The sequence below is a fragment of the Danio rerio genome, chromosome 9 (assembly GCF_049306965.1).
Source record: "Danio rerio strain Tuebingen ecotype United States chromosome 9, GRCz12tu, whole genome shotgun sequence".
In the NCBI taxonomy this organism is placed as follows: domain Eukaryota; kingdom Metazoa; phylum Chordata; class Actinopteri; order Cypriniformes; family Danionidae; genus Danio; species Danio rerio.
In genome coordinates, this window is record NC_133184.1 from 12519331 (window position 1) to 12534842 (window position 15512).

At 38.2% G+C, this 15512-nt stretch overlaps 1 protein-coding gene across 2 annotated transcripts in view; it reads right to left on the reverse strand.

The window, feature by feature from the left end:
• Nucleotides 1–517: 517 nt before the first annotated feature.
• The window catches only part of LOC141376079 (uncharacterized), a 188459-nt gene continuing 173464 nt past the window's right edge, over nucleotides 518–15512 (reverse strand). The window contains exons 1-2 of one of the 2 annotated variants that reach the window (XM_073912513.1): nucleotides 3069–4332; nucleotides 563–2987 (exon numbers count right to left, since the gene is read on the reverse strand). In XM_073912513.1, the coding sequence (XP_073768614.1) occupies nucleotides 619–2987; nucleotides 3069–3516 (2817 nt within the window). In that variant the 5' untranslated portion in view covers nucleotides 3517–4332 and the 3' untranslated portion in view covers nucleotides 563–618. Of the gene's footprint in view, nucleotides 4333–15512 lie in introns of those variants that run through there. The other variant, XM_073912512.1, reaches the window with a different exon arrangement.

Below are 15512 nucleotides of genomic sequence, written 5' to 3' on the forward strand. Positions count from 1 at the left end.
TGCGCCTTCATTTTAAATTACGAAATTGTGCATGGAAATGAACAGCCGCCATCATTTACGATCAACAGCAGTTGATCTTCTTGCACATACATGCTGGATTTACCTGGTTTGTTGACAATTGGGTTGGGGATCCATTTGTTGGCAGTTCTTACTCATTTTGCTAGACTGTGGGTTAAATTTTAACTGAGATGTAACAAGAGAATACGGTCATTTTTCAAAATAAAAGATCGTTCAGACTAATAAATAAATAAAAGTGAAATGATTAATTATCTTTTGTGCAGCCCGGTACCAATTGATCTACAGATCGGTGCTGGTCTGTGGACAGAGGGTTGGAGACCACTTCACTAGCGCATATCTGCTCTGCAAGCGCCACGCGCCACGTTTTCTAGTTCTGCGGTAACATTTACATTTACATTTAGTCATTTAGCAGACGCTTTTATCCAAAGCGACTTACAAATGAGGACAAGGAAGCAATTTACACAACCAAGAGCAACAATGAATAAGTACTAAAGGCAAGTTTCAGGTCTGTAAAGTCTAAGAAGGGAAGTGTTAGTAGTGTTTTTTTTTTTTTTTTTTTTTTTGTACAATTAGTGTGATATTCAAAGAGGCAATTGCAGCTTAGGAAGTGAAGTGGAGACTAAATAGTTGAGTTTTTAGTCGTTTCTTGAAAATAGCGAGTGACTCTGCTGTTCTGATGCAGTTAGGGAGTTCATTCCACCAACTGGGCAGATTGAGCGTGAGCGTTCGCGAAAGTGATTTTTTCCCTCTTTGGGATGGAACCACGAGGCGACGTTCATTCACAGAACGCAAGTTTCTGGAGGGCACATAGATCTGCAGAAGTGAGTGCAGATAAGAAGGTGCTAGGCCAGAAGTCACTTTGTAGGCAAACATCAGAGTTTTGAATTTGATGCGAGCAGCAACTGGCAGCCAGTGCAAACGGACTAGCAGTGGAGTGACATGTGCTCGTTTAGGTTCATTGAAGACAACTCGTGCTGCTGCATTCTGGAGCAGTTGAAGAGGCTTGATAGAGTTAGCTGGAAGCCCAGCTAGTAGAGAGTTGCAGTAATCCAGTTTGGAGAGAACAAGAGCTTGAACAAGGAGTTGAGCTGCATGTTCAGATAAGAAGGGTCGGATCTTTCTGATGTTATAGAGTGCAAATCTGCACGATCGAGCAGTTCTAGAAATGTGGTCAGAGAAGTTTAGTTGGTCATCAATCGTTACTCCAAGGCTTTTCACCATTTTGGATGCAGTAATGGTTGCCCCATCCATCTGGATTGAAAAGTTATGGTGTAGAGTCGGGTTGGCAGAAACTACAAGCATTTCCGTTTTTGCGAGGTTCAGCTGAAGATGATGATCTTTCATCCAGTGTGAAATATCCAACAGGCAGGCTGAGATACGAGCTGGAACCGAGGGATCATCAGGATGAAAAGAGAGGTATAGCTGGGTGTCATCAGCATAGCAGTGGTAGGAGAATCCATGTCTCTGGATGACTGGTCCTAGAGATGATGTGTAGATGGAGAAGAGAAGTGGCCCAAGAACAGAGCCTTGAGGTACCCCAGTGTTTAGATGCTGTAGGTTGGACACCTCTCCCCTCCAAGACACCCTGAATGACCTGTCAGAGAGGTAAGATCTAAACCATTGTATAACAGTGCCCGCAACGCCCAGTGACTCAAGCGTAGATAGCAGGATCTGGTGGTTGACAGTGTCAAAAGCAGCTGACAAGTCCAGCAAAATGAGGACTGATGATTTAGAGTCTGCTTTAGCCAGTCTGAGATCCTCCACGACCGAGAGCAGGGCAGTCTCAGTTGAGTGGCCTTTCTTAAAGCCGGATTGCTTGTTGTCCATGAGATTGTTTTGAGTAAGAAAGTCCAGGACTTGATTGAACACTACTTTCTCCAGAATCTTGGCCATGAATGGAAGCAGGGATACTGGTCTGTAGTTTTCAAGTAGCGTATGGTCCAGGTTGGGTTTCTTTAGCAGTGGGGTTACCCTAGCCTGCTTAAATGTAGTGGGGAATAAACCAGAGTCAAGAGATGTGTTAATTATGTGAGTCAGTGTTGGTATGACTGCAGGAGAGATGGCTTGCAAGAGATGAGAGGGAATGGGATCGAGTGGACAGGTGGTTGCATGGCTAGATAGCACAAGTTTGGACACCTCAGACTCAGAGAGCTGAGAAAAGGAGGTGAGTGTGTGTGGTGTTGGTGTTGTATCTTGCGTGTTTGTTGTAGGTGCAGCAAATTGAGCACTGATTTTTGCAGTTTTGGTGCAGAAGAATGTAGCAAAGTCATCAGTAGTAAGTGTGGAGGATGCGGGTGGAGGAGGAGGATAGAGGAGGGAGGAAAATGTTTTAAAAAGTAGGCGAGGATTAGTGGCATTGTTGATTTTCAGACGGTAATACGTCTGCTTTGCAGAAGTAACCTCAGCTGAGAAAGAGGACAGAAGAGTTTGGTATGTTAAGAGGTGTGCAGGATTTTTAGTTTTCCGCCAAATTCTCTCTGCAGCCCGAAGTTTTGAGCGATGCTCACGGAGAGCATCCGAGAGCCAGGGTGCAGGAGGACTGGCACGGGCTGGCCTGGATGCAAGAGGACATAATCGGTCTAGACATGATGCTAGTGTGGAGCAGAGTGTATTAGTGGCACTGTTCGAATCAAGTGCAGTGAGTTTGCGAGATGGAGGAAGAGAGTCTGAAACAATGGTGGATAGTCTATTGGGTGAGAGAGATCGTAGGTTTCTGCGAAAGGTAACCAGTGTTGGAGTGTGTGGCGGCTCAGGAGTAATGTGGATGTTGAGAGACAGAAGGAAATGATCAGATATTTGTAGTGGAGTTACTATTGTTTGATCAGTGAAGCAGTGTCGTGTGTAAATAAGGTCTAGCTGATTACCTGATTTGTGGGTAGCAGAAGTAGGTGCTCTTTTTAGGTCAAAAGAGGCAAGCAGAGTCTGAAAGTCTGCAGCTTGCGGTTTGTCAACGTAAATGTTGAAGTCACCTAGCACCAATAAGGGAGTGGCAAAATTAGAAAAAGATGAGAGAAGAACATCCAGTTCATCTAGGAAGTGACCTAATTTACCTGGTGGGCGGTAGATGACAACCACATTTATGTAGAAGGGGTGGATAATGGTGACTGCATGGAATTCAAAGGAGCTGATTGTTGGCAGGGACGGTATCAGAGTAAATTTCCATTCTTTGGAAATTAGTAGTCCAGTCCCACCCCCTCTCCCTGTCTGACGAGGAGTGTGGGAAAAAGAGAAATTAGCAGAAAGAGTAGCATGTGTAGCAGTGTCCTCCGGCCTCAACCAGGTCTCAGTTAGAGCCATGAGATTATAGTCAGAATATGTAGCTATGGAGGTAATAAAATCAGCCTTGTTAACAGCTGATTGACAATTCCAGAGGCCCACGGAGAGAGAGAGTTGTGAAATAGTAGATACATGTATTGAACGAAGGTTGTGAGGATTACGCCTGCAGCGTACCTCCCGTGTTTTGCGAGTGTTAGTAACAACAGGAATTAGAAAACACATAATAAAAGTGCACTGACAACAAAAAAAAAAATAAGTGTAAAGTAAAACAACAAAGTAAATTACTCAAGTGCTTTGTCGGTGTCTTTGCTCGGTGGAGTCGCGCAGGTAGAGTCGATGGTCTTTACCCTCGTCGGTCTTCACACGAGGCGGTCTTCACACGAGGCTGCCGCGACCGCTGCCGCGGTGAACTAGTTGTTTATATAACCCCTAAAGCACTAGCTGATTGAATTCAGCTGGACACGCCTCGAGAGTCAAAACAAGGGCCGAAACTGAGGCGGACGACGCGAACCGCGTCTGCGTTCGCTACACAAGCTCTTATAGTAACCAAGGAAACAGTGGCTAAACAACTTCTAGTATTATACACAACTGAAAGCAAGTTTAAATGTCCTACAACTTTACACAAACAGCTGGAAACAAGTCCTCAAACCATACACAACAACTGAAACAAATCTTAAATGTACTTACAGGCTGCTGTTCTAGATGCTGCTAAAGTGCTTCTCCTGCCGACTAATGCTACCGTGCTCACTATATAGTGGTTACCTGGCGTTTGGACACGCCTCCCGAGTCAAAACAAGGGCCGAAACTGAGGCGGACGACGCGAACCGCGTCTGCGTTCGCTACACAAGCTCTTATAGTAACCAAGGAAACAGTGGCTAAACAACTTCTAGTATTATACACAACTGAAAGCAAGTTTAAATGTCCTACAACTTTACACAAACAGCTGGAAACAAGTCCTCAAACCATACACAACAACTGAAACAAATCTTAAATGTACTTACAGGCTGCTGTTCTAGATGCTGCTAAAGTGCTTCTCCTGCCGACTAATGCTACCGTGCTCACTATATAGTGGTTACCTGGCGTTTGGACACGCCTCCCGAGTCAAAACAAGGGCCGAAACTGAGGCGGACGACGCGAACCGCGTCTGCGTTCGCTACACAAGCTCTTATAATTTAAGATTATAAGATAATTCAATTGATTTTTAGCAGCTGATGACACGATGCACTAAAGTAAACATTCTAAGCACAGCGCGATGAACAGCCAATGCTGATCACATCGTTGTTATCATAAGCATCAAATGATTAAAATTGCATACATTTTTTCTTTCATTACTCAGCTATTCCTCCGCATACCACTAGAAGTAAACCCGCGTACCACTAGTGGTACTTGTACCACTCTTTGAGAACCACTGGTGTAAGGGATTTGTAAAAGATTGAGTGTTTTCAAACAGGTTTCCTCACTGCAGTCCTGATTGTCATAGCACAGCATACAGGTACAGTGTTAGGAAGATGAAGGTGATTTACCCCATCTCCCACATTCAAAAGTTCACACTTATGATTGATTATAAAGATTGTTTGGCATGCTGTCCCGGAAGAGCTCAAAAAATCCTCCAGCCCCGGCCTCCCTCCCATTTTAGGGAGTTTAAGCTAAGGTAGAACTTGAGAACACCCTTGCTGTAGAAACTAATGAACATGTCTTAGAGCATGTGCTGATTTGAAATCATCAATTAACTTAAGTTGCATGTTTTTAGATGGGGGGAGGAAACTGGGGGACTTGGGAGAAACCCATGTGAGCAAGGGGAGAACGTGCAAACTCCACACAGAAACATCTGCTGATTTTGTTAATGACCAGAACCAAAGACGTTCTGGTTGTTAAGCAACAGTGCTAACCATTTAGGTGGGCCACCGTGCCACTCATTGAGGAAAGGAGGAGTAGAGGTGGAAGGGGGGATTCTTCTAAACGAAGATGTCTTTGGTATAAAAACCTAGGGCACTTATAGTGGCCTAGGAATCATCTGATTGGTCAATAATAAATTGGATAATGTGGGGCAGCTGCAAGCAATCATGACCACATAATCCTCTTGAAATCAATTTATAAATAAACTTCACTAAAACAAAATACTAATTTGTAATGTGTGGTTCATTCTGCTGTGGCAACCCCTAATAAATCAGGGATTAAGCTGAAGAAGCAGTTTTTGAAGTCATTTGAATAGAGTTAAGCATTGTTTTAACGTTCTGCTACTCTAAATAAAATATAATGTTGTTTATGTGCTGGTGAATCCAAGAAAAAAACTATTTCCCAAGTTACAGACGGAATTAAGATGCAAGTGCTGAAGCAGATGTCCACATATAGTAGGCAAGCTGAAATTTGGGCAGAATTTGAACAAAACAAAACTGAACCATGAGCTCATGGCAGAAAGAAAAGTTTTGTAGCATATATCTTTTGTGAATGGGCACTTTGTGTTTCATTGAGCACATTAAAACATATCCAAATTCATCAATTCACAGCTTTCATCTGGAGAGTACTGTGAATGTGCAAAAGCAATTTTTAGCTAAGCCGCATTTTGAACAGATTAAAAAGTGGAGAGACGGCTCTCTTTTCTTTAAAATTGAAGTGTGCAATTTCTAGGATGTTTAAAAAAAGGCTTTCCTGTCCTGGCCTCATATGCAAATATGGCTATAAGACATTTAAGACTATAATTTTTTTTAATTATCACTCTGTGTTTGTGTGAGCATCAGCCTGACAAAGAAAAGTTGGCTTACCTAAGAGCAGCAGTGCATGCCGACATGTTCAGTGGTTTCTGATATTTTTTTACTAGATTTTCTCTAATTTGGCCCACATGTTTTTTTTAAATCATCACCTATATAAAGCTATTAACCAAACCACCCACAGGTAAATAACAACATTACAACCCTTACAAATTACATAATCTAATTAAAAATGATGAAGAAATGGGAAAGTTGCTTCAAAGATTTGTGTATGATTCAAAGACAAGTCATCCACATTTGGTTTATGCATCAAGTTTAATTTACGTTAGAGAGATGATGCTTGATAAGGTAAATTCTTGATTGGCATGCAGTCCATGGAGAGAGCCTTGAGCATGGAGGATCCTCAAGCCTGGGGCTCCCTCCCGTTTAGTCGTGAGAAAGAGGAATCTGAGCTCTTATAGGGCTGCACGATTCTGGCTAAAATGAGAATCATATTTTTTTTTTCCTTAAAATCAAATGATGAGTTTTTCATGATTCTGTAAATGTAAAATAAAGATTAATTTTAGGACGCTATTATTGTTGTTATTTCTTAAACATATGATTGAAAACAATAATAATATTAGGCCTATATGTAGGTCTACTGTTGGTTAAAGTGCTAAATTTTGTATACGCTTGAAATGGTGGACTTGAATAGACTTTTAATTTGTCCTGGTCGTTAATGCACAGGAATGCGATGACATCAGAATACAACTATTCACAATTCTAAAGTTAAATTATTATGTTTGAGACATATGCTTGCCTTTTTTTACTAGTAAAATGAAACATTTGTTATAATCAGAAGAAGGTCGCTGGTGCGAACCTCGGCTCAGCTGACGTTTCTGTGTGGAGTTTGCATGTTCTCCCTGCGTTCGCGTGGGTTTCCTCAGGGTGCTCTGGTTTCCCCCACAGTCCAAAGACATGCTGCACTGGTGAATTGGGTCGGCTAAATTGTCCGTAGTGTATGAGTGTGTGCGTGTGGATGTTTCCCAGAGATGGGTTGCGGCTGGAAGTGCATCCGCTGCATAAAAACGTGCTGGATAAGTTCGTGGTTCATTCCACTGTGGCGATTAATAAAGGGACTAAGCCGACAAGGAAATGAATGAATGAAGAATATATAGGCTAGAGTAGTTATACTGACACTGTTAAACATGTATTCTTATGCACAACACTCTGTGTTCGCTGTGAAAGAAAAAACATCTCAAACACTTGTCGTAATCATAACTAAAATGCGATATGATTATTTAAATAAGGTGCAAACATACATGCAAATCATACTTCCTGCATGGCTCCCAAATGATTGCTCTGGTCAACAAACTGAACATTATTTACAACTTTATTACCTGTTAATCATGGTCTATGCAGGTTCTGTTCACTACAGTAGACAACATTCGGGGCTGTGCTTGTGTCCTCTTAGTAGTAAACAAAGTGCGTCAGCTCACGTGCAATGTCAGAGCTCACGAATATGTCATTACATGAAGACAGAAATTACATTTTTGGGTGAATTACACCTTTATAAATACAGTATGCTGACCATTTGGAGGGGTCCATGTTGCTGAGTAATACAAAACAATGTAAAGACTTGTGCGACTGCCTTTATGCTTCTCTCCTGAATGTGAAAATATAATTTTCTGAATCGTAGAAATGCTAGATTAAGATCATGTGGGGGGTCGAATCAAGATCATGATCTTTTTTTGATTAATCGTGCAGCCCTACTCAGGTAGGTCTTAAGTACTGCCCTGGATTATGCTAGGAAAGAGGGGAAGGAGTCAGGGTGGAAAGGGGTATTCTTCAAGAAGAAGATGGCTGAATTAGTATATCATGTTATTGCTAATGCAGGACCAGCTGTGGACAATCATAAGCACGTGATCCTTTTGAAATTAGTTTATACATAAACTTCACAAAGTGATTTTATATAAAAAACACAAATTTTTGTTATGAAAATCAAGTTCTCACAGGCTGATAAGTCCCTCCTATTTAAGCTGCTTCCAACTCAGGTGATTGGTTGCCGTCAACTAAGCAGCCAATGAGCTTGCTCCTTAGCATTTAAAAATCTTAAGTGGTGTTTGCTTTACCAATCTGTAGCTTGTTTTTAGAAACCTTCCTCCAAAACAGGCTCCACCTGTGTTTAGATCCGCTATGGGGGTTACATGTTTGCAGCAGCAGTGTGTTAAATTCTTAGAGCTCTTCTGTGAATTTGCTGGCAGTAGCAAGTCTCATTACTTGCTCTGCATTAATAGTCAAAGCAGCAGCAGTGTAGCAGATCTCTGCCACGAAGACCAAACACATTTTCATATGCATATTCATTACTATACAAAGTGTTATGATATAAATATAGGAATGTTGTTTACTTGCTGTGTTGCAATTGTATGTTTTGCTGTATAAAAAGGACTTACTGTTAAAGTCGTAAATAGTCATGGTTATGTTTTTTTGCAATACTTTCATCTCAAATATGCAGTTTGTTAGAGATCACTCAGTGTAACAGGATCAATAAGTCATTCAATAGTCTTTGAAATCATAAAACGGCATCTGAAGATTGTGTGATGCTGTGGCAAAGTGAATTTATTGCCCTTAAATATTTGATAAATTCACCTTTTCAAACCCAAGTTATACAGTAAATGCTGACCTAGTATAGCTGGAGCTTCACTCTTACCAAAGAGAAAAGGTTTTCGAGAGAATATCAGGTTTCAGAATAGCTTCTAAAACTTCCACTGTTCTGAACACAGAGTCGAAAAAAACATGTAGTGATGACGTTCATCTATTAAGTATCACCATTTAACAATCTTATAGCTCACAGCAGGTCTGTATTTAAAGATTTCTAAGTCATTAAGCATCAATTCTCCTATGGAGAAAATAGATGGGATTTTCACTTCTAAAACCCCACCGATACTCTCTAAGGCATGATTATATATTTTGTAGACATTGGTCCCCCATTGAGCAGAAAGTAGGAGTGTTCAGGAAATGGATTTTGAAGCTTTAGGGTGCTGGTAATGGCACTGAAATTGCACATTCCTTTTCTATACACTATTAAGCGCTTATATACACATTTTTAAAAAGTTTCCTTCATGCTAATATATCAATCAAAGACGTACAGTCTCCCTACTTATTACAGCTTGACATGTTCTATGAAGTCCTTCTGATATACTTATTAGAGAGAATTAAATCAAAATCATTTCCTTTTGAGTGTGCCCTAAAAATGGACCTCATTACATCTTGACATGCAGTTTTGCTCGGTTTAAGCTTTAACCCCCTCACACCAATAACTCTCTCTTCAAGATCACAGCGTCCTGATCCTCCAGAGACTAACCAGCACAGCGACATCCATCTGAAATCTGTGAAGCGCAAACAGTCTTTGGCCAGTTGACACAACATCAGAATATCTCTGCGGGATTACTGTGATTGTATTCAGAAACGGATCAGACACCGAGCGGTGATAATCTCCTGCTTTTGACAGAAATAAGATTGTGTCACAGCGTTAAATCAGGGTGATGCATTTGAAGGGTAACAGTAAAGCCGAGTTAGTGCGAAGGCGGTCTAGTTCACTACAACTCTAAAGCTGATATATTTTTAATAGTAGACAGATTTAGTTCAGTTAGAAGGCCATTTGTGACCCTGGACCACAAAACCAGTCAAACACTGTAAAAATGCTGGGTTCCAGACAATTCCTTCATGTTGTCCCAACTCAAATTGATTAAGTTAACTTAATAATTCGTACAAATATAAGTGGTTGAACATAAAACTATTAAGAAGTTGTGAAATATATTGAAGATGCACTTAACTGTTCAGTTCTGGTATGCAGAGAAGGGTTGCAGAAAGAGGAAGTATGTTTGGGTGCAACAGCCAAAGGACTGCAGAATGACTTATATGTGACGTTACACCAAAACTCCAACTGCTAATATCAGTTGTATGCTGGAGTCAGAGAAATGTAAATTAGTTGTAAACCTCCTGAATGTATTTATTTTGTTGCATTGGGGAAACGAAACACAGAGCTCTGTCCTTGAATTATTCATTTGCATTTAATAAATTACTGATATTTTTGACATTAAAGAAAAACACTCTCCTGACCTTTTTTATTGAATATGCATGGAATTGGCTAGAAATTCCAACAATATTAACATAATTAAATTAATAAAATAATCAGCAAATGAGAAATAAATGACAGAAAAAGGAAATAAAAGCATACAATATCTCTAAAAATTATAATATAAGACAATTGTATTGATTAACTATTACTAATGATGTACCTAAATTTTGTAGCCAGTTTAGATTTTGCGGTCATTTTGTCCTCTAATGTTACAGTAACGTTTGGTTGTGTAGTTTAGATTTTAAAAATGTATTATTTAATGTTTCTCTCTTTCGCACGTGCAGTCAGTTGCGAAGCCAGGTGAAAGTAGGCTTAAGAAAAAAAGGTGATTCAAATACGCATAAGAGCTTTAGAAAGCAAAAGCAAAAGCCCAATCCCAGACATTTTACGAGATTTAGAACCTGGGCAAGAAAAATGTTCCCAAAAAAAACATGTGAGACTGTCTGTGGGAGTATTGACAGATCACGCACACACAGAACAGGTAAACGAGAGAGGATTTTCAACTACTTTTCCACTACAATCGATCACTGAAATTTGGCTACTGGGCGGATACAAAAATTTAAAGGATGTTGATAAAAAAAAAAAGAAATGATGTTTAATTTTTAATTTTTATTTTTTAAAGTGTCACTAAATATATAATGGCCGTTATTACCTGGGTACATGTATAGGAGGCACTGTATTATCCGAAAACTAAATAAATAAGCTTTCAGTTGATGTATTTATGTTAGGACAGGAAAATATTTTACCAAAAAAAAAAATCCAAATACTAAGAAAATTGCCTTTAAAGTTGTTTGCATGAAGTACTTTGCAAGGCATATTACTAATTGAAAACTAGTTGATATATTTACAGTAGGAACTTTACATTTCACAAAATCTTTATTTTTGACCAAAAAAAAAAAATTTTTTTTTGCCTTATTTTAATAAGAAATGTTTTACATGTGTAATTTTATATATATTTTTTGTGACGGCGGCGCGTTGGCACAGTAGGTGGTGCTGTCACCTCACAGCAAAAAAGGCCGCTGGTTCAAGCCTCGGCTGGGTCTGTTGGCGTTTCTGTGTGGAATTTGCATGTTCTTTCCGTATTCGCTGGGTTTCCTCCGGGTGCTCCAATTTCCCCCAAAGTTCAAAGACATGCGGTACAGGTGAATTGGGCAGGCTAAATTGCCTGTAGTGTATGAGTGTAAATGAGTGTGTATGGATGTTTCCCAGAGATGGGTTGCAGTTGGAAGGGCATCCGCTGCATAAAAAACATGTGCTCGATCTGATGCTACGCCTCCTTTTTAAAAATATGAATTTCTATATGACTGACCTAATTAGCCACTAAACTGACTGAAAGTAAAACAGTTACGTTTTCTTTATTAGTCTAATCTTCCATTATATAGAAACAGTCTGTAAGGAAATACCATTTAAGCAATTTAATAATTTGATGAGGTAAGTTTATCTTTGTCATCTGATACCCTAAGGTTCAGCGTTGTTAATTACCATTCAAGAACTCAACATGTAAATTTAATGTAACTTTATATAAACTAATTGCTGAAGTTTTAGGAAAAGTAGCAGAGAACTCAAAGGTGCGAATGTTGATGCAAGCAAAGCAGTTTGGTCTTAATTAGATGTACTTTTACAGATTTGACACACAGCAAATATACTGTGCTTAGGCAACAAAACATAATGGAGAATGAATGTTAAAGACTGCGGGGAATGATGATTTTTGGAAAAACAAGAAAGATGAGACCAAACCCAGACAAAAAGAGCTGACAGCACACAAAATAAAGTGTTCGGAGCAACTCTTTAGCATTTTGTCCATTATTTAGGATCTCCAAGCATCCTTCCTCTCAATCTCACATTCAACTCCAAAGATTCATTGTGAAAACGATTTAGAAAAACTCGTCTGTTCAGTATTCAGCCCTCCACATTCACACACTCGCACCTCATATATTCTCCCTTTTTAAATGATTAGTCAGGTGGGCCGGGATTTGAGTGTGAAGGGAGCAGAGGGGAAATGTAGCGCCAAGCACTGTGTCATGAGTTTTATTGCACATCCACCTCATTAAATTCACTCAGCTGACCTGCAACTTCAGCTGTCTGTGCTGAAAACACACATCTTCTTTCCTCAACTAGAGCCCAACCGGTATCAAACCCACAACTGCTGACAAACAAGAAACCCTATGAACATTTCAACAAGCGCCCATTCTTAATTAGCAAGCGATGCGCATCCAATTGGACCAAACTTCAAAGCGGCTGCTGATGATTAAAGAAGAGAAAGATTTAGAACAAATATGACAGATATTCAGACAACACCACAAGAATGCTGATATAACTGAACTATTATCTGTGACTGTGTTATTCATCATACATCAAAACATACTGAAAAATGGCTATTTTTAAAGTTTTGTTTTGTACACTCTCAAAAATAAAGGTACGTGATCTGTCACTGGGGTGGTACCTTTTCGAAAGGTACAAATTTGTACCATATTAATACTTCAAGGGTACATATAAGCACCTAAAAAAGTACAAAAGTACATTTTTAAGGGACTAATATATACATTTGAGGTACCAATATGAACCCTTCAAATATGTGTAGCTTTTAAAAAAAGGTACCACCCCAGTGACAGCTTGCGTACCTTTAATTCTGAGTGTAATTAATTATATTAACAAACAAATATAAACACAATCGCATGGTTTTTTACTTATTAACTGTTTACCATTAAGTTTTAACTTCAATCTGGTCTCTCAACTTGAATTTGTTTTGATGAATTAGTGACCAGTGTGTACGAAAAGCATAGCATCTTTCTCATGAACATAACCATCATTGGAGCTTATACAGTGTATTAAATAATATGTATAATTATTAGCTAAATGTAAAATGCAGTCTGGGTCAGTTAGCATTTCTTTGTGGAGTTTGCATGTTCTCCCTTGTTTGCGTATGTTTCCTCCATGTGTTCTTGTTTCCCACACAGTCCAAAGACATGCACTATTTTTGAATTGGGTAAGCTAAATTGACCTTAGTGTATGAGTGTGAATGAGCGTGTATGAATGTTTTCAAGTACAGGGTTGCAGCTGGAAGGGCATCCATTGTGTAAAACATATGCTGCAAAAGTTGGCGGTTCATTTTGCTGTGGTGACGCCTGATTAAGAAATGGACTAGGCCAAAGGAAAAATGAATGAATGAATGGTTTTTTGCAATTGTTGGACAGGAGGCTATATAATGTGTATTAGTTTTGATCATTGTTAATTTAACCTAATTTTAAATTTGTTAAGCCTTTAAACTGCACTTTAAGAAAACAAAACAAATGCAAAATACTGTAACTATAACATTTTCTGTATTTTGTGTTTTCTATTTAGTTACAGTTGTGAAGTGCATTATTGGATGTGGATCTCTGCTCTGTTTACTTTTGATGTTGAAAATTCAACTCTGCAGTTTAACAAAGTGAGTTTTATTGACATAGTTGTTTAAGACAACATATTGTTTAAGACAACATATTGTTTAAGAAATAATATATAGAGAACTAACTAGGAAAAATAACAGAAAATGTATTGCCAGCTTATTACCAGGTTTTTATTTTAAAACTATTCAAAATGTTCATAAAAGTCACTTTTTCATTTTCTTTCAAGGTTAAAAGCTATTAAAAGAAACACCATGGTCTCACATTGCAATTTAAAAGCTTAAATAAGTGGAAAACAGTGTAGTAAAACATTATGCTTTGCAATAATGACAACATTAATTATTATAAATCAGTTATTAAAACTATGTTGAAAAATGCGTTGAAAAACAGCATTTGCTAATCATTTTAATCAAATTTAAATTTCATAGAAAGGCTAATCATTTTGACTTGTATTTTAAAAATTGCAGAAAGAAAAGGCTGTTCTGACACTCTCCAAATAGGATTAAATGACAGTCACCAATATTTGTTTTAATACACATTAAAAGCATTGCAAATAAATATGCCTTCCTTTCAACGTGGCATCCTTGCCTCAAATTCATGCAAATGGTAATGCTAGAGCAGGCCTGTAGTCAGCCTAATAAATGAGATGGGTCTTTTTTCCTCAAAATGTGGACCTTTTGCAGATATTCGAGGTTCAAATACAGCATTAATATGTGCTGGATTAGCTTGTCGGATGAATATCATTACCACACTTTTTGATACTTCTTACATTTTTATCATTTGTACTTTTCTACATTTTAAGTGCTTATACTATTTGTTTACAAAACATTGTTTATCTACAATTGTGCATTTAAACTAAGTAAATATATATATATATATATATATATATATATATATATATATATATATATATATATATATATATATATATATGTATATATATATAATGTAATGAGATTAGATTTTAGGAAATATGAAAAATAATTATTTTTAAATGCTAATTTTAATTAAAATAATGTTTTAAATTGTTTTAAATTAAAAACTGTAGCCTATAGGCAAATAATAAACAGGCCAGCTCATTCACTCAGTCAGAATTTGTCCATTTAAATAATAAAAGCCTTCTTTTATTGGTTATTATTGGTTATTCTTCTTAAAGCCTTCTTCTTTTGGTTATTTAAAAATATAGGAGCCAAATTCTGGACTTTGTCAGAAGGGACAAAGTCTTTCGAACCACCCAAGCCACCCCTCCCCCTTGGCTACGAGCCTGTATAAGGTTTTGTAAGAAACTGCAAAACTATTAAAAGAGGGCTTAGTGTTTTTATAGCTTTAGAAAGAAAGAAAAACCTTTCATTGCATTAGAGAATTAAAAACTATGGATTTTTTATACAACATTTTAAATGTCCAACTAGCATTAGACGTAACGACCTAGATAGAGCAGTATAAACGTTCAGATTCAAGGCATGGGTAAGCTTCTGAAGTGTTGTTTGTGGAGAAAGTGATTTTTGGGGGGAATAAGACTTCAAGAGACACATTGAGGCAGAAATGAGAGAGGAGAGACAGTGATCATCCATCACTCACTCTTTCACTGTTGATTAGGGCTCTTGCTGAAACAGAGGGATTAACAGTGACAGTTCAAATAGGCTTGTGTCCACTGTCTCTGGAGCTTTGCAGATGTTCGACAGGATTCAAGAGAGCAAACAGCAGAGACAATTTGTGTCTGTCCCATGGGAAAGTTTACTGATTAGAGTTGGATTTACCATTGCTTGGAGAGAATAGAACAGTTTGCTGATGCAAATCTGCAAGGCAATGAGTCAGAAGCAAATACTTACTCTTTTCCAGCCACACTTTGAAATGAACTCAAATGATCATGTATTATCATAACTTGTGTTGCATTATTGTTTTCATGCATTCTTTTATGTTAATAAATGTTAGCATGTAAAACTATTTCATTTATTTATTTTTCTTCAGCTTAGTCTCTATTTTAGAGGTCGCCACAGCGGGATAAAC